An 18957-nucleotide genomic window follows, 5' to 3' on the forward strand; every position below is an offset into this window, starting at 1 on the left:
GACACTGAGAGTTTGCCCGTGGTCCTGAGGCTGGTGAGGTGTGGGGCTGGGTAAGAGCCCAGGGCCAGTGTTAGCCGCTCCCCCGCACGACCCGACACCCCCTCCTTCAGGAAGGAAGCGGGGCAGTCATAATGGTCCGGATAGAAGCGAGTCCCACTCCGTAGGCGTGCTGGGGCGCACTGAACAGGTGGAGAACCACTGCACTGGGTTCATTAAGCTCAACAAATATTTGCCGAGTGACCACCAGGTCCTAAAGACTGCGCAATGGTGAGCAAATGCACACACATCTTTCCTCAGAGCTTTGAGTTTCTGGGGGAAGTAAACTTTTGTAATCATAATGACCATGCTAACAATCAAGAACTCCAGGGAGCCCTGGAAGGAAAGAACAGAGGTGTGAGAACCTGTGACCAGTTTAACTTAGGACGCAGGGAGGATTCTCGGACCAAGTACACAGTCAGGAAACCTCCCTCCTTCGTTTCCTGGCTCTGAGCCTCGGTGGGGTTCACAGCACCGTGCCAATCGGCACGTCTATAAATCCGGGTCTCAGCCACGGAAACACAGGGCTGCCGGCCCCCTTCTCTGGGCCTCGGCGCCTTCAGCCCTCTGCTCTCACCAGGCACTGCCCTCGAGCCCACCGTCCCCAGCCCACTTCATTCTCGGGCGGGCCCTTTACCAGCAATTCTTCCCAGGGACGAAGTACCTCCGCCCTGCCCAAGTAGGGTCCCCCCCGATGACGAACTCCAAACCCATCACGGCGCTCAGATCCTCTGCTGTAGCCTCAACCTCCCTTCTCTGCAAGTTCAGTCCCTTTCAACTGGGTCCTTCTCCTCAGCACAGAAGCCCGTGCAAGACTCTATTAAGACAAAGCCGTCCTTCCGCCTCCGCCCTCTGTCCCCAGGTGCCATTCGCCACTTCCTCACCCCAAGTCCCCAGGCATCCTGCCCTGTCCCCACCACTCCCTTGACAGTCGTCTCGCCGATGACCTAACTGCCAAATCCAACAGACACTTGCCACGATTCTCATCCTGCACACCCCACCTCTCTGCGACCTCTGTTGTGACTGCAACACCCCACCTTCTCTCCAGTTGTGTTCTCGGCCTTTCCCGTGCTCCTCTGCCTCCCTCCCACCGCTGATCACCGATGCTCCCCGGGGATCTACCGCGACCCTCTTCTCAACTGTCTCCACCAGGTCAGGGTCTGCGGCTGACGCCACAATCTAAGTGCCAGTGATCCACAGACCCACCCCCATCGTTCTTTTCTTAGCTTCCTCCGTCCATCTGCCTAACAGACATTGCTCGCTAGTGGCCCAGAGGGGCCTCCAGTTAACTACGCCCAGAACAAAACGCGAAGCAAATTTGCTCTGCCTTTGTACTGTCCCTATACCAATCACAACACCACCGTGCAGCCTTTTATCTGAAGGAGAAATGCGGGAGTAATCCTAAACGTCTCCCCCTCAGTCACACGGCTCCAACCCTACCCCAACTCCAAAATCAGCTCCCCCCTGGGGTGCCTGGGTGGCTCAGTCGGTTAAGCATCTGACTCTTGGTTTAGCTCAGGTCATGATCTCACAGTTTGTGAGTTCGAGCCCCACATCAGGCTCCAAGCTAACAGAGCAGAGCCTGCTTGGGTTTTTTTTTTTTTCTCTCTCTCTGCCCCTCTCTCGAAATAAATAAATAGACTTAAAAAAAATCATCTTTCCCTGGGAAAGACCCTGGAACCCTACAGGTCATCTCTATCCCCACCCCCACTATGACTAAATTCAGGCTCTCGCTCGTCATATCTGATCTCCAATGTGAACAGAGTCACCACCGCATCCCAGAGCCTATCACAGGGCCTGATACACAAAGGCTCACTAAATGTTTGATCAATTCAGTTTTATAAAAGAGGATTCCTTTCCTCTCTTCAACTTCATCCCTTCCCCACCTGCTGCCTAAAAGCTAATTCTTTATAACATGGAAACCATCAAAAACTGGTTCAAAAACACAAGTGTCGTAAAATAAGCTAAGTGTGGTACTTGACTCTGAACTTATTATGCAACTAACGTTTCCAAAGAAATATGTAACTCAAAATGTGCATACTCAAAGATGAATATATTAACAGAAAAAAGGCACTGAAACTAAGCGTATTTTATCATTCCAATTTTTATTGTAAATATTCACACGCATGAGGAGTAAAAGACAATACGAAACACGAGCAGATCTCACTGAGACGCGGGATTACCGCCTCCTCCGCACGCTTCAGGTATTCTAGAACAAACGTGTTCTGCTTTCATAATTAGAACAAGTATTTTCAGAGAAATCTGTACAAATGTTAACAGACTATCTTCTTCACGTACAAAGTAGGAAACATTTTCTTCTCTCCCAGAAGTTCCACATTTACACACATGCCTGGAGTCGCAAAGCTGGGTGTGAGTCTCAGATGTGATCACTATTCCTGGAGAAACAAAGCAGCAGACACCTGCAAGATGGAAATACGCCTCCGGCTGCCGAACTGCTCAGGGCGCTCGTGAGCTGCGTGTCGGATGAGGGTCCCTGTAAATAACACTTCGTCCCAAAACACTACAATCATTTGGCCTACGCGTATTTAAACAAAATACTGCTTTAAAAGCCAACGGCTAAAGGAAAGCGGCACTTACAACGATCCTATTACAACACGGCAATGATCTCAGCAAGCAGCATTTACAAGTACACAAACCCGCGTAGGCAGGACTCTGTTTTATGCTTTTATTCTGGTGTGACAAAGGTACAGTCACTGATTTTGAAGAGTCCTTCACGGTGACTTAGACTAAACAAACCAAGAATTGCAATTATTTACCTCAAAGGGGGAAGTATGTAGCGCAAAGCAGTAAGATATTAAATTTCATGTAAGGTACGCAATTTATACTCTTTTCTGCAGAGAAGGAAATAGAAAAGCTGGCATGAATTTCCAGGTGTGTTAAGACAAAGCGTAAAAGGACGCACCATTAAGTAAGAGTCACAGAAAATTCTGTTCACTGTCACCACTGGTAGAACACGAACCTATGGCGTCAGAGGCCACGGTATGGTCACCGCTGAAGGAACAGTAGGAGGGCAGTCACTGCAGGGAACATGGGGGCCTCTGGGGTGCTGGTAACATCCTCGACAAGTTAGTAGTTAAATGCACATTTGATTTTGAGAATTCACTGAGTTCTACACTTAGGATTTGCTCTTTCCCGCATATACCCTACGCTTCAATTAAAAAGTTAAAGCCGAACTGATACACGCCCATAGTGGGTTCTGGAGTCAAACTGATAGGGGTCCAAATCATTTCAGCAACGCGCCACGGGGCAGTGGGCAAGTTCATCACTCAGAGCTTCGGTCTATCCATACGCTGGGGGAGGGACTCAATCGCAAGGCAGGTGGCTGGCACAAGCACCAGAGTCGCCAGCACGTCCCCACCTGCCTGCACAGTCACATAATCACTGGACAAACAGTTTAAAATATTTTAACAGTTTACACACTGTATTTTGAGTCATGAAAAGCAGAAAGGAATGCAAATGTTTTACTGGGAACTAAAACTGATCAATGAAAGTCATGGCAAATGCACAGGACATCATGAGAAGTGTGAAGTGACAAAAGGAAAACCAGACGACTGAACACAAATACCAATGAGCTACTTTAAATACTGTGTCCCCTCAGACAGCAAGTCTGCACTGACGATTCCGACACCAAAAAGCAAAGCCTAACATTCTTTTTTATTTTATTTTTTTAATATTTTTTTTTTTTATTTTTTAACGTTTTTTATTTATTTTTGGGACAGAGAGAGACAGAGCATGAACGGGGGAGGGGCAGAGAGAGAGGGAGACACAGAATCGGAAACAGGCTCCAGGCTCCGAGCCATCAGCCCAGAGCCTGACGCGGGGCTCGAACTCACAGACTGCGAGATCGTGAGATCGTGACCTGGCTGAAGTCGGTCGCTTAACCGACTGCGCCACCCAGGCGCCCCAAGCCTAACATTCTTTAAAAAGCATCACTATTGGGCACCTGGGTGGCTCAGCTGGTTGAGCGTCTGACTCTTGGTTTTGGCTGAGGTCATGGTCTCATGGTTTGTGAGTTCAAGTCCCATATCGGGCTCTGTGCTGCTGACAGCTCGGAGCGTGCTTGGGATTGATTGATTGATTGATTGATTGATTCTCTCTCTCACTCTCACTCTCTCTGCCCCTGCTGTGCTGTGTGCTCAAAATAAAGAAATAAACTTAAAAAAAAAAAAAAGCTCACTATTATTCACTTGGAAGAGGTGCAAGTTAGGCTGTGCTCTAAACAAAATTCTCAAAAAGGCAACTCCTGACTTATAACAGTAGCACAAAGTCAGTGGGGTCGACAGGGACCAACCTAGAAACAGCAGCAGAAGTGTCACCCCTTAGAGATAAACATGTGAGAGCACAAAGTAGTCTGGGGAGGACTGTGGGGCAGAACTTTTTTTTTTTTTTTTTAATGTTGACTTATTTTTGAGAGAGAGAGCGAGAGAAGGAGAGAGCACGCATACGAGAGGAGAGGGGCAGAGACAGAGAATCCCAAGCAGGGTCTGTGCTGTCAGAGCAGAGCCTGACTCGGGGCTCGAATCCATGAACCATGAGATCATGACTTGAACCGAAATCAAGAGCCGGACACTTGACCGACTGAGCCACCTATGTGCCCCAGAACTTGTTTTTTGCTATAAATCACGTAATATTTGAGTTTTAAATCTCTGCGCACTTATGAAACAAAATATATTGTTTTATGCACATTTTAAGGATTAGGTACCCCTAATACCCAAGGATAAGGGTTTTTGTGGATCACAAAACTTTCTGGTGGGAAGGAGCCTCAAGACCACATCTCTGAGGGGCGCCTGGGTGGCTCAGTCGGTTAAGCGTCCGACTTCAGCTCAGGTCATGATCTCACGGTCCGTGGGTTCGAGCCCCGCGTCGGGCTCTGTGCTGACAGCTCGGAGCCTGGAGCCTGTTTTACATTCTGTGTCTCCCTCTTTCTCTCTCCTTCCCTGCTCATGCTCTGTCTCTCTCTCAAAAAATAAACATTAAAAATTTTTTAAAAATTAAAAGATAAAATACAGAGATTGTCAGCATTTAAAAAGAAACAGAAAACAGGGGCTCCTGGGTGACTTAGTCGGTTAAGCAGCCGACTTCGGCTCAGGTCATGATCTCACGGTCTGTGAGTTCGGCGCTCTGACAGGGGTACAAGCAGATCACGAAGCAAGAGTCCCTGGCTTAAGCGAGAGCAAGGGAAGAAGTCCCAGAAGCCTGGAGCCTGTTTCAGATTCTGTGTCTCTCTCTCTCTCTGCCCCTCCCCCGTTCATGCTCTGTCTCTCTCTGTCTCAAAAATAAATAAACGTTAAAAAAAAAAAAAATTAAAAAAAAAAAAAAAGACCACATCTTTGAGTTCAGCTCCCACACGATACACATGAGGGGCAGAAGTGGCAAAGCCAGCAGCAGAAGCCCACCCGCCCCGCCTCCCAGGCTCTGCCCGATGACATCATCCCAGGCTGTCTGCAAGAGCCAGAGCTTGAACTACTCAGGAGATGGGGGCGGGGGCTGCCCCCGTATGGGAGCGACTGCCCTGGAGAGAGGGTTGAGCAGCCAGCAAGTAGCTGCCCAAGTCGCACGCACACAGACTGCTCTAGGAATACTACTGGTAAGATACAAGACCCGCTGAATCGCACTGTTCTGATCATTCACTGACCTGTTCGGGGTTTTCACCCTGAATAAGACAGCTGCGTCACGTGTCTCACCTGTTAAAACGGGCGAAGCGCCCAGGTAGCGCCAATGCCAAGGTAACACCGTCCTGGCGCTCTGACAGGGGTACAAGCAGATCACGAAGCAAGAGTCCCTGGCTTAAGCGAGAGCAAGGGAAGAAGTCCCAGAAAAGGGGTGTTTTACTTTAAGTCGAGCCTGCAAGCGTCTGTAGCATACTGGGTCCAGAGAATGCAAGGAAGAGGCTTCAGTCTCCTACTTTCTTGGTCAGAGTCTCCTTTTAAACCACTCTCAGGCAACAGGTTTGTAGGACAGACAGGGTACTTGGCTCCCCCAGCCTCCGCCTAAGCTCCCTGGAGAGGATGGCTACCTCACCCTGCTAGTTCCATCTGGTGGTTACAGTCCCATCTCACCTGCCTGAAAGACGGGGCGGCCTGGGCCTGCGGACGGCTGACTCTTCCTTCACAGAGCGCACGGACCCTGTCACCTGCCACACAGTATCCTAGCCAACGCTCCTCAAGAGCAGCAACTTCCCAGACTATGGCATCAGGAAACAACCGTGTTTCTGTTTCACTGAACTAGCAATCTGCAAGTATGTATGAAGCACCTACTCCGTGCTAAGCACGATAGCACATCGGGAACTGCCTCTTGGAGAGTTCTGGAAAGGCAGTCTCACTTGTGCCTCTTCCAGACAATGCAGCACCGGCACAGGACCGACAAGGGACTCAGACCAGAGGGGCAAAAACTAATCAGTCACCGAGAATCCGGACACTGGGGGGGGAATGATGAGGACATCTGTCTTTAAGAGGAGAAAGGTGCTGATTCCTTTTCTAACGCGTAGATGAGGAGGTCATAAAAGTTCCACTCCAATCATTTTCTCAAGGAATCCCTGTAAATTTCTTTGGGTATCAGTTACCCACACACAATTCCACAATCTACAGCAACAGCCCTAATCTCTCTCCAGAACTGCTGACACAGGGACGCCTGGGTGGCTCAGTCGGTTGAGCGTCCAACTTCGGCTCAGGTCATGATCTCATAGTTCGTGAGTTTGAGCCCCGTGTCCAGCTCACTGCCGTCAGCCTGTTGGCACAGAGCCCCCTTTGGATCCTCTCTCTTCCCCTCCCCTGCTTACACTCCCCCAAAAATAAATAAATACTCAAAAAAAAAAAAAAAAGAATTGTTGATACAAAAATCCTGGCTGCCTGGACACTCACACGAGACATAAAGATTATAAGCAGAGAAGAGGCAAGATTAAAAAAGGGCTACAGAGGGACTTCGGGCTCTTCTTCACAATATCACAGATGCTCCCCTGCCCAGAATCTTCTGCAGGGACACCACGCCACAAGCACACCCATCAGTGGTATCACAAGCAGCACACCATTTCTTACTAACGGCCAAGACGTCATTCCGTAGGAACACTGTCTGCCTGCACACGATGCAAATGTGTCCTCGGAGGGCCACCAAGCCGTGAGAGTTCTCGCAGGAAGAAGAGGAAGATCAGCACTCTGAGCAATGACGAAGAGAGCACAGTGCAAGGTTGAGGGCACAGGCTCTGGGGCAGGACTAACTGGTCCCACACTTTCTACTTGGGACGCCTTAGCCACACGCCTCATTCTTACCTGTACGTATGTCGTGACCACTGTAACGACCCCAGATGAGTCCGCCCTGCAATGTGTGGTCAGCAAACATTTTGCCGCTGTTACGATCCTTAGAAAGGCACCACAGCACAGTCCTCATGAGCACGGACGACTGAGCTGCAGCCCCAGCCTGCCCACCTGCTGGCCGTGTGACCTTGCACAGTTACTACTCTCTGCACTTTGGTTTTCTTGGTAGAAATCAGAATAATAATAGTATCTCAGAGTTTTGCCAAAGAGAAATCAAGTCACGCTGAATCTTTTAGAACAGTGTCTGGTTGAAAGGTTTACTATCTACTTCTGATTCATCACGTGGCTGCTTTCAGGAGAAGTTCCTTCCTTCTCTTCCTCCAACTTTCCTTTCAAAAAATAAGCCTAGAAATGTACGTAACACATAATGGTTTCACCAACGGAGCTATGCTAAGTACCGGTGAAGGCTGTCAGCAGCTTGCATTATAATTTTATGTTTCTGTCCAGAAAATAAGCACCCATCTGCTCTGTACAGTCTGAGGTCAGGCATCTCGATGAGCTTTCTGACAGTTCATCAGTCTTGACTTAATCAAAAATGCTTGTGACAAAAAAATCTGCATTGACGATGAAGAGCCTAAAATAATTATATGTATGCGTGTGTGTGCGTGTGTATTTAATCAGCAAAGTCATGGGACAGTGAGAAAAGAAAACAGCATTGGTCCGTGTAAGACTCTTCTTCTGAGTCAGAACTTGGCAAACTCTCAGTGAAGGACCAGACACTATGTTAGGCTCTGTGGCCGTATGATCTCTGGGGCAATTACTCGACTCCATTGTTTTAATACAAAAGCACAAATGAACAAGCATGGCTGTTCTCCCTGAATTTGTTTATGGACACGGAAAATGGAATGTCCTCTAATTTTCACATGCCATGAGATAGTCTTTTGAGTTTTTTCTTCAGCCATTAAAAATATTCATTCATTTTCATCCATTCATTCATTCTTAGTTCAAGGACTGTCCAAAAAGCTATCATCTCAGGTCAGATTTGGCAAAGAGGCCATAGTTTACCAACCCCTGTTCTGGACGACTTCGAAAGAATTAGTACATCAAAATGGTGCCCAGAACCAAATGAAGAGACGAAAGCATTAATCTGTCCCAAAGCCTAGAAGTCTACGTCCTCTGACCTCCCCTGACCAAGCCCTGAACCATGATGACAGCACCTTTCTCAAGACACCCCGCTCTGCAGGCTCACCTCCCACCCTCAAAAACACGCTCTCCTAGCCCATCCCAAACACACTTTGCCACACTCTGGACTGAATGCGCCAATTTCTGAAGAGTCTGCCTTACTCACTGCCTCCTCCTGTACCTCCCCAATCTTCTGAAATGCGGCTTCTACCCACACACCCCTGCACGGAAGCGGTCACAGTCAGAATGACAGAGTCACCCATCTCAACGACCTCTTCCTTATCCTTCAAGGTTCTCCACCTGTCTGCAGCGTCCGACTCTCAATCAGCCCATCTTCTTGGAACCCTTCTGTTCCGGCTCCCTACCCGGCACTCCACGTCTCCCTACCTTTCTTACCTTCTAGTCCGACTACCTACTCGCTCTGTAGGAAGCAGTCCTACAAGGTTCAGACCTAGAACTAAACTTTCCTTCCTAAAGGTCTCGTGCACACTCACATTTTACTGTCACCTCCCTGTAAATGGCCCCAAATAGCTCCACAGCTCCACTGGAAGACAACCTACCGGTACTAGAAAGTCAGCAAGCCCAAAATCAAACTTAACATCTTCCTCAAATCAAACTCCTCTTCCTACTTCCATTTCAACTGTTATCCAGATTTGAAATCCCTAAGCTATCTATATATAAACTCTGATAATCCACATATAATAGAATAAATGCATATAAACTACTTAGAGATAAATTTAACAAAAACAGATGCAAGACCTGCGCACTGAAAACTACAAAACGTTGCTGACAGAAATTAAGTAACCCTGAATGAACGGAGAGTTATACTATGCTCACGGAGCAGAAGGTTCAGTGTTGTTAAGACATCAGCTCTCCCCAAACCGATCTACCCTCCGACACCATCCCAATAAAAATTTCGGCAGAGATTTTGGTAGACCATAATAAGACGATTCTAAAACTTGCATGGAAACACAAAGTGCCCAGAGTAGCCAAAACAACTTGCAGGGGTGGACGGGATAGGACAGGTGCAGCACTTCCGTGACTTGAATTCACGACTTGCCACGTGCCTGCAGTGGCTGGGACATCGTACCGGCATCAGGACAGATCAGGGCAGCAGGCGGCCTGGACAGGTGGTTTGACAACCGTGCCACGGACTTCAAAAGGGAATGAGGAGAGGCCACGGGACAGCCACAACCGAGCATCCATTCGGAACAACTGAACACCTCTTGCACACCACACTATGCAGAAGTTAACTCACCTAAATGCGAGGGTTGAAAGTATAAAACCTCTACACTAAAAAACAGAAAAATAACATTAGTGAGCTCAGATGAGGCACGGATTTCTTAAAATGGATAAAAAGAATTAACGATGGAAGAAAAAATAAACTGGACTTTATAAAATCTTTACCGCTGTTCTTTGAACATACAGAAAATGAATAGAAAGCCGCAGACCGGCAGAAGATACCTGGGTAGTGTAATCCAACAAAGGACTTGTACTCAGACTGTGTGAAGAACTCTTACAACCCACTAAAATAGAACAACTCAATAAAAAAGGACTACAGATTTGAACACTTCACCGAAGAAGACAAACACGGGGCAAACACACACATAAAACGACGCACATCATGAGTCAGGAAAGAAACGCACATTAAACTCACACTGACGTGCTGCTGTGCACCCACCAGGCGGCTACAATGAAAGTGTCGGCAGAGACGGGAGAGGTGAGAACGCACAACGGCACAGCCGCTTTGCAAGGGTCCCACGGGTTCTCAGAAAGTTAATCATACGCTTGTCTTGTGACCCAGCGGCTCCACTCCCAGGTTAAGTTCCCAAGAGAAATGAGAACACGTCCCCACAAACAGGGAAGAACTCAAGTGTCTAGCTGGCGAATGGACACAAACACACTACGGAAATGTAACGGAATACCACGCTTCCACAAGGAGACGCAGACCACGGACTCGTACCACCTCGAAAGCAGCGTGCCGAGTTCAAGAAGCCAGACCAAAGACGACAGGCCACAGAATTCCAGAGGGAGGTGGAGACAAGGCGAGCCACAGGGACAGAAAGCAGGCCAGTGGCTGCCGGAGGCCCAGGAATGGAGTGGATTAAAGCAGCCCAAGGAACTCTGTCAAGTTGCAGGAATGTTCTGCATCATGACTGCAGGGTGGTTCCACTACCAGAAATATCTGTTCACTGACAAGTTAAAACTGGTGACTTTTACCATTTGTCGATCATGCCTTCATAAAACTAACCACACTCTCCCTCCGGGATGCACCGACACGCTTCTTTCTGCACACCATCACACCAACGTTTCCCTGAGGCCTGCATCATTCACACACACGTAACCACCACCCTTGTCACACCTCCCTCATCACCGCTCCACACACAGCCACCGATCTTCCAGCCCCACAATTTCAGCCGGTTCTCCACCGGCGACAAAGGTACAAGCTTCCCTCTGGGGCATTCCGGCTCCTCTAAGAAGCTTCTGGAGGGCAGGACGTGTCTTGCTCATCTTTGCATTCTACTTTGTACAGCTCTGCTATTCACACTAATCCAGCAGTACTCTGAACGGTGTGGCACGGTCTCTGAGCTTTCAGAAAGCGCACGCGAATGGAGAAATTTTAGAAATCTTACGACTTAGTAGAGCAAACTACACAGCACTGCCTACTGCGCTAGGCTGAGAAATGCCCCATTTAATGTCCACGTCCCAATCCCTGGAGCCCGGGGTGTGACATTTACCTGGCAAAAAAAAGGGGTGGGGGGTGGGGGGCAGGGAGCGTGCTCTGCAGATGTGATTGAATGAGGAGTCTGAGACGGGTGTGATTACCCTGGACTATGCGGGCAGGACCTAAATGCAAGTACACATGAACTTGTAAGAAGGAGCAGAGGGAGGGGGGCCCGGGGGGCTCAGTCAGCTAAGTGTCCAACTCTTGATTCCAGCTCAGGTCATGATCTCAGTTTATGGGATCGAGCCCTGTGTTGGGCTCTGCACTGACTGCACGGAGCCTGCTTGGAATTCTCTCTCTCCCTCTCTGTCTCTGCCCTTCCCTTGCTCACATGCGCCTCTGCCACTCAAACTAAATTTAAAAATTAAAAAAAAAGGGGGGGGTGGGGCCAAGAAAGCTTTGACACACAGAGGAAAGGCCACATGAAGACAGGACAGAGAGAGACTTCGGGATGCTAGCCCTGGAGACTGACAAGCTGAGGGATGCTGGCAGCCACTGGGAGCAGGAAGAAGGAAAAGATTCTCTTCTAGAGGGAGACTACGAGCTGAGGGGCTCTTTCCTTTCAGCCCAGGGATACTGATTTTAGACTTCTGGCCTCCAGGACCACGAGAGAATACATTTCTGTTGTTTCAAGCCACCCACCCAGTTGGGGGAAATTTTTTACAGCAGCGGTAGGAAACTAACACACTCACCTTCACAAACAAAAGACTCTGTGTAGCAAAAGATTTTAAAGCCCTCACAGCTTCCTGCCACATTCATGCAAAGTTTTACATAGTGAATAAAATCTAGTTGCTCGCAACATTTTGCAATAAAAAGGAGGAATTGATATTTTTTTTCAACTTTTTTTTTTTTTTTTTTTTTTTTTTTTTGGGACAGAGAGAGACAGAGCATGAACGGGGAAGGGGCAGAGAGAGAGGGAGACACAGAATCGGAAACAGGCTCCAGGCTCCGAGCCATCAGCCCAGAGCCTGACGCGGGGCTCGAACTCACAGACCGCGAGATCGTGACCTGGCTGAAGTCGGACGCTTAACCGACTACGCCACCCAGGCGCCCCAATATTTTTTGACATTTCCTATACCACTTAATTCTTCATCATCTCATAGTCTGACCAACATATATCAAATAGCACAGTCCTTAACAAACAGAATTCAGTTAGGTTAAGTGGATTGCCTAAAATTCTACAATTAGCAGGAGGCCAACTCAAGATTTAAGATCTTAAGCCAAAGCCAATGTTCACGCCACTGTTCCATGCTGCCTAATTTCAGCTCCAATATCAGGATAGCAAACACATTATTAATTCATTAAGCAGGAACTAAATGTGTTCAGCCCATTCCCCATCTTAAATGCAATTTCTATGCCCCTCTGCTTACTCCAATTCTAAACCAAACTGCGGGGGCGCCTGGGTGGTTCAGTCGGTTGAGCGTCCGACTTTGGCTCAGGTCATGATCTCACGGTCCATGGGTTCGAGCCCCGCATCGGGCTCTGTGTTGACAGCTCAGAGCCTGGAGCCTGCTTCGGATTCTGTCTCTCCCTCTCTCTCTGCCCCTCCCCTGCTCATGCTCTATCTCTGTCTCTCAAAAATGAATAAACATTAAAAAAATAATAAATAAATAAATATTCTTAAAAAATAAATAAATAAAATAAACCAAACTGTGCTTATCAAGTCTTTTTAGATGAACAAAATACTGATATTTCCAATCATCATACTTCTATGGTTCTTACACTCCAGCTTCAATTTTACCAATGAATTAGTGTTCTTGTATAATTCTTTAATGACTAAGTGACTTTATCTCTACTCTTTATGTCCATTAGCTAAAAGAAAAAATAATTATAAAACTGTGGTAACATCCTGTTTTGAGGACTTCAAGAATAATTTTTGTTTCAGGCGTATCTTCAGGTTTTCTACATCAAAATATCAACTCAGAAAATGCTATCATCTTTCTTGGCATTAAAACAGATAAGTTCCTCACTGGTGGTAAATTACCACCACTATGACTTTTCTGTACCTGTCCCAATGCACATGGGAATTTTCTCTAACAGGGGTTAGTAGCCATTCATTAATCCAGAGTAGTAAATTAGTGGCACCTGGGTGGCTCAGTGGGTTGGGCGTCTGACTTTGGCTCAGGTCATGATCTCATGGTTTGCGAGTTCAAGCCCCACATTGGGCTCACTGCTGTCAGCACAGAGCCCGTTTCAGATCCTTTGTCCTCCTCTCTCTGCCCAACCCCCCTCCCCCCGCCTCTTGCACTCTCTCAAAAATAAAAAACATTAAAAAAGTGATAAATGGGGTGCCTGGGTGGCTCAGTCGGTTAAGCGTCCGACTTCGGCTCAGGTTATGATCTTGCGGTCCGTGGGTTCGAGCCCCACGTCGGGCTCTGTGCTGACAGCTCAGAGCCTGGTGCCTGTTTCAGATTCTGTGTCTCCCTCTTTCTCTGACCCTCCCCTGTTCATGCTCTCTCTCTCTCTGTCTCAAAAATAAATAAATGTTAAAAAAAATTTTTAAGTGCTAAATGTAGGACAACTGTTTAGTAGAGAATATGAAATAAGTGAGTATATTTACTGTTGGGAACTCAGATTCACAATATACCCTATAGGAAAGGAAAAGGCAAAGAGGTCATTACCACCTGAGCACACAAAGGGAGAGTCAGGGCCATGGTACCCCTTCCAGTCTGCACCTTCCTACTTCTCTCTCTTCCACCGTCTGGATATCATGAAAAATATGATGGTGCTAAGAGCTATCTAATATTTTGACTTTTTGCCCTTTAAAAAAACCTAGCAATTGTAACGGTCATAACTTGAATGTTTTGACAAAGTCCAAAAGCCATTATTTAACCAAAGTTTGCTTTAAAGACTCCTTCGGGGACTCCCGGGGGGCTCAGTCGGTGGACAGTCCGACTTTGGCTCAGGTGGTGATCTCACAGTTCGTGAGTTTGAGCCCCACATAGGGCTCTCTGCTGTCAGTGCACAGCCCACTCCGGATCCTCTGTCCCCTTCTCTCTCGGCCCCCTCCCCACTCGCACACACTCTCTCTGTCTCAAAAATGAATAAACATTTAAAAACTAAAATAAAAATTTTTTAAATAATGAATAAAATAAAACCTCCTCTTACTCCAGTTACAGATGAAAGTTACTAACCAGGACTCCTTAGGTAGGAAAGATTACCTTAACATACATGTATTTATATGTGCACACACACACACACACACACACACGCACCACGTATCTCCACGTGGATAGGTGGATCCACACACACATACATATCTAGTAAACTGTTACGGGCGCCTGGGGGGCTCAGTCAGCTAAGCATCTGACTCTTGACTTTAGCTCAGGTCATGGTCTCACAGTCGAGATCGAGCCTCGTGTTGGGCTCCATGCCTGCTAGGGATTCTCTCTGTCTCTCTGCCCCCACCCCAAATAAATAAATAAATAAATAAGCATTAAAAAAATAAAAACATAAAAACGGATTCAATGAAACCATGTTTTATTCAATACTGCCTCAGCCTGAGAGAGACGTTTTGTGGGGCATGTTGCTGTGCACTGAAGCTGAGGGATGCACAAACCTGGGTCTTTAAAAGCTCCCGGGGACTCTAGGGCACAGGGTTCTCCGTGTTGACAGCCACTAGTGCGCACGGATGGAGGCGCGGCGGCAGAGAGGAACGCGTCAGAGCCGCACAGGTTTGGTGACCGAATGCAGGTCACTGGCTTGACGATGTGGCTGGACGGTGGTGCCGTCAGTCGTCAACCAAGAGAAGATCAGTGACCGCAAAGCGCAACAGGCAGGCGCTGCTGAGAGGCTGTGCCGCCCCGTCCGCTCCACAGTCCCGTTAAGGCTGCGACTGTCACCCCAGCACAGTGGCTTGCGCCCAAGAGGAAGGAGATACGCTTCCCTGAACGTAACCCAGCTCTGTGAAATCTTGTCACAAACGCCACAAATCAGTGGCATGACATACGTCTTTCGAAACCTCACTCTGTCCAGCCCTGATCACGGGGACACTCGGTAAATACTAGCTAACTAATTCTCACCCAAATGCCAGTCTGACTGCAAACGCTTCTAACTCCTTGCGAAGACAGAGCCGCCGGACACGGCGAAGTGTGTCCAAACCTGAGGTCCAGACGCTGGTCCTCGAACCTGCTCTTCCTCCTCCGGTTAACAGCCCAGCCGTAATCCGAGTCATCTTTACTCCGTCTCTAGTCAACATGCAAACAGGTTTCAGAAGTCCTGTCTTTCGTGCCTTCTGTCAACGTCGCTCCTATCAGTTCTCGCCAGCTGCGGTGCCGCCTGCCGAAGGGCTCGCCGCAGGCTGCGCCAGCCCCCTCCTCCCAAGTCACCCTCTCCCCTGCAGACATGCCACGCGCCTCCAAGGGTTCTAGTGGTGCCACCACCTTGTCACTATCCATGGCCAACAGGGTACAACCCAAGCGCTTAACCCATCCCTTCATCACCTGCCCCTCAACACACTTCTCCGGCCATTCCTTCCATCACGAAGAGTGACCGCTCCCCACTCCCGTCTCCCCGAGAGCTCGGTTTTCCAAATCACAGCTAAGGCCTGCCCTGAGCTCCCCAAACATGCTTCCTGCCACTCCATACTTCCTTCAGTACAGTTTCTTGTGCCTGCTTCTCACCTCCCTCCTGGACTGCAGAACTCCCGGGGAGAAGCTCTAGGTCTGGCTTCTCTTTTCTAACGCCGCCACTCCCTCCCCCCACCCTCCCCTCCAAACTCATCCCATCCTCCACCCCGCCGTGCCTTGCCAGGTAAGAGTTCGATAAATGCCCCAGGCCCTTGGCCTACCGCCATTCAGCAAGAGACACTGACCCTAGGAACTCTCATTCTGTTGGGCATGATGTCAATCATCATGACCATGTCTCGACCACAGCAGCTTGCCTTGCCAGTGACTGAACCTGTATCTCTCTCCCGGCACATCCACGGTCACTGCAGTGAACGGGTCTTCCTTCCTTCCGTTCTTTCTTTTTAAAGATTTTATTTTTAAGTAATCTCTACACCCAATGCAGGGCTCAAACTTAGAACCCCAAGACCAAGAGTCACACACTCTACCGACTGAGCTGGCCAGGAGCCCCGAACTTTCTTTGTGGGGGAAAAAAAAAAAACAGCTCAAGGAGAAAGGGAACAGGCACTGCTGGTGACAGAAGCAAGCAAAAGGGAAGGCAGAAAACAGGCAGGAATGGTACAGAAAGGGACAGAGGCTGAGAGGTCTCCAGAGGGTACATAATTGTCAAAGGCCTGGGACAGACACTTGCTGAATGAGTAAACTAAGAAGCAAAGGGATAAATTAGAAAACTGAAAAGAGAGCAGTTTCTTGTTTCCCTATTTCTACAGCCTATATTGATGAAGCATTTTCTGGAACAGTGCTAGCCAACAGCACTTTCTGGAATGATGCAAGTGTCCTGTTCATCTGTGCCGTCTGCTAGGGTGGGAGCCCCAAACCACACGGCTATGAAGCACCTGCAATTGGGCTACTGTGACTATGGAACTGAACTTTTATCTTTTTTTAAATTTTTGTTTAATGTTTATTTATTTTTGAGAGACAGAGAGAGAGAGACAGAGCACGAGCAGGGGAGGAGCAGACAGGGAGAGTGACACAGAATCCGAAGCAGGCTCCAGGCTCCGAGCTGTCAGCACAGAGCCCCCCACACGGGGCTCGAACCCACGAGCCGTGAGATCATGACCTGAGCCGAAGTCGGACGCTTAACCGACTGAGCCACCCAGGTGCCCCTGAATTTTTATTTTTACTTAATTTAATCAAACTTAAGTAGTCATATGTGGCTGGTGACTACTGTATTGGCCAGTGATTGTCCAGAATATTCAATGTCTTCACCTTAACTGCATTGTTGTCAAGAATACATTCCTGACCAAATTCCAGTAAGCTAATAAAAGTCCATGATCAATTTTCTGTTTAATAAACCATTACATTTTTTTCCAACTTTCACCTTCATTTTGCTGAGGAAGGAAGGGAGCCCGTTCAACAGGAGACCAAGAAACAGGCTGCAAGTCAGGGTCAAAATGTCAGGCACTGGCTGCAAGTGTCCTTCCTGTACCATTTATTCTGATCCTCCCTCAGTTACTTTTGAGACAGAAATGACCCCTCTTTTGAAGGTGAGGAAACAGAGACCGAGAGCAGTTAAGTAGCTTGCCCATGGACACAGCTTGGTGACACCAGGGTTCAAACCCTCGTCCGACTGCAGACTGAGCTGACTGAGCTCGAAGCATTACACTTCAACTGCTAAAACTTAAACAGGCTGGGCTGGGTGAGAAGTAGGTTAGGGAGCTCCAGGCAGACTAATGTTATTCAGAGCACGTTAAAAGCTGGACCAGCCAGCTTCCTTGCCAAGAGACGAAGGATGTATCCAGGCAACTCCCCTTGATGTCCGTCCGGTAAATGACGCTCAATAGATCGACGGTTCCTTCCGATGTGTGATTCCAAGTCGGGAGAGACAGCAGTGAACAAGACAGAAGTCCCCGCCCTCGTGAGGTTTATATTCTAGTAAAGCAATTTAAAAAATAACTAAGGAAGATCTCCAAAGAGGTGAGAACCGAACAGACACCCAAACAGATCAGTTAGCTGTGTGCAGAAACTGAGAGACCGTGCCAGGCTGTGGGGGCCACAAGGACGGAGATGGAGACACAGAAGCATGCTGGGAACGCACAAACAACAGCGAGGGTTGGCGTGGCTGGAGCACGGTGGCTGAGAAGACGCGGGGGACGAGGCTGCTCTACTAACCGGGGGCAGACCTTGCTGGAACAGGCACTGGAAGGCTCTGGAAGATATTTTAAGATCACGGAGAGCCACGGGAGTGGAGAGGGGGTGTGCAGGGCAGGTGTATGGAGAGGAGTGAAAGGGATGGGATCTGACTGATGTTTTAAAGGGAACGCTGGCAGCTGTAAAAGGAGGCTGTGAGTAAGCACAATCAAGGAGAAAAAGCAAAGCCGGAAGGACTTGTTTGAGTGACGAAGCAAGTTTAAATCAGCACTACAGCTACACGCGTGGAGCGGAAATGGAAACCAGTTTCAGGACAGATTTCAGCTAAATATTTCTGGTCAAACCAATACCCGCGGACAGATGGAAGGGAAAAAGGTCGGTTTCTCAAGGAGTCACACTGCAAGAAGAGTGTGTGCTCCGTCCCTCCAGGTTCGATTTCCTATTCCGAGGCCCCATCTCCCGCGTGTTCATGCACTCGCAGCACCAACAAAACCCACTGTCAGGAAGTTCCCATAGGATGTGCTCACAGATAATCCACCTGTTACAGGCCAGAGATTTTTGCTATTTGTTTACATTTAAATGAGTATTTCAGAACAAGCGTGGACAGTTCTGACCAATTCTGATTAAGATACAAGCAGCATTAAACAACAACACGCAAGGAGAAGCCCTTTCTAGCTACACTTGCCCTCTTCCACAAAACACACACCTTCAGGTCAAGGGGCTAACTGGACTAGAATGCTTCAGTCATTCTTCCTAGCGGAAGTTTTGCAACATTGTTTGCCAAAAGCTGCAACCAGAACAAACTGGAACACAAGAAAAACTGTAAGTCAGAACCCCATGCCTATGCTTCTTACCTACCCATGATCTGTTTGCCAATGTAACCCTAAAAGGACGTTTTGGGTCAGGTGCATCCTCCGCTAGCTAAACGACCCTCAAGGCGCCTGCAAGATGACCGATCGTCACACTCGGCCTGCAGGAGATCCCCGTGGCTGGAACCTGACTGCACAGCAGAGCAGGTGCTCAGCAA

At 48.3% G+C, this 18957-nt stretch overlaps 1 protein-coding gene across 6 annotated transcripts in view; it reads right to left on the reverse strand.

The window, feature by feature from the left end:
• The window catches only part of ANKFY1 (ankyrin repeat and FYVE domain containing 1), a 75890-nt gene that overhangs the window by 55692 nt on the left and 1241 nt on the right, over positions 1 to 18957 (reverse strand). For 2 of the 6 annotated variants that reach the window (XR_006196689.1, XM_042917011.1), the window contains exon 1: positions 15316 to 15875. The exons of 2 other annotated variants lie outside the window; for them this stretch is intronic. Coding sequence is in view for 2 of the 4 variants with exons in the window: in XM_042917011.1 (XP_042772945.1) it covers positions 15316 to 15412 (97 nt within the window). In the remaining 2 variants the exon portion in view is untranslated. Of the gene's footprint in view, positions 1 to 673; positions 860 to 15315; positions 15877 to 18957 lie in introns of those variants that run through there. 2 more of the 6 variants (XM_042917014.1, XM_042917016.1) reach the window with 2 other exon arrangements.

Source organism: Panthera leo, chromosome E1 (genome assembly GCF_018350215.1).
Source record: "Panthera leo isolate Ple1 chromosome E1, P.leo_Ple1_pat1.1, whole genome shotgun sequence".
Classification (NCBI taxonomy): Eukaryota; Metazoa; Chordata; class Mammalia; order Carnivora; family Felidae; genus Panthera; species Panthera leo.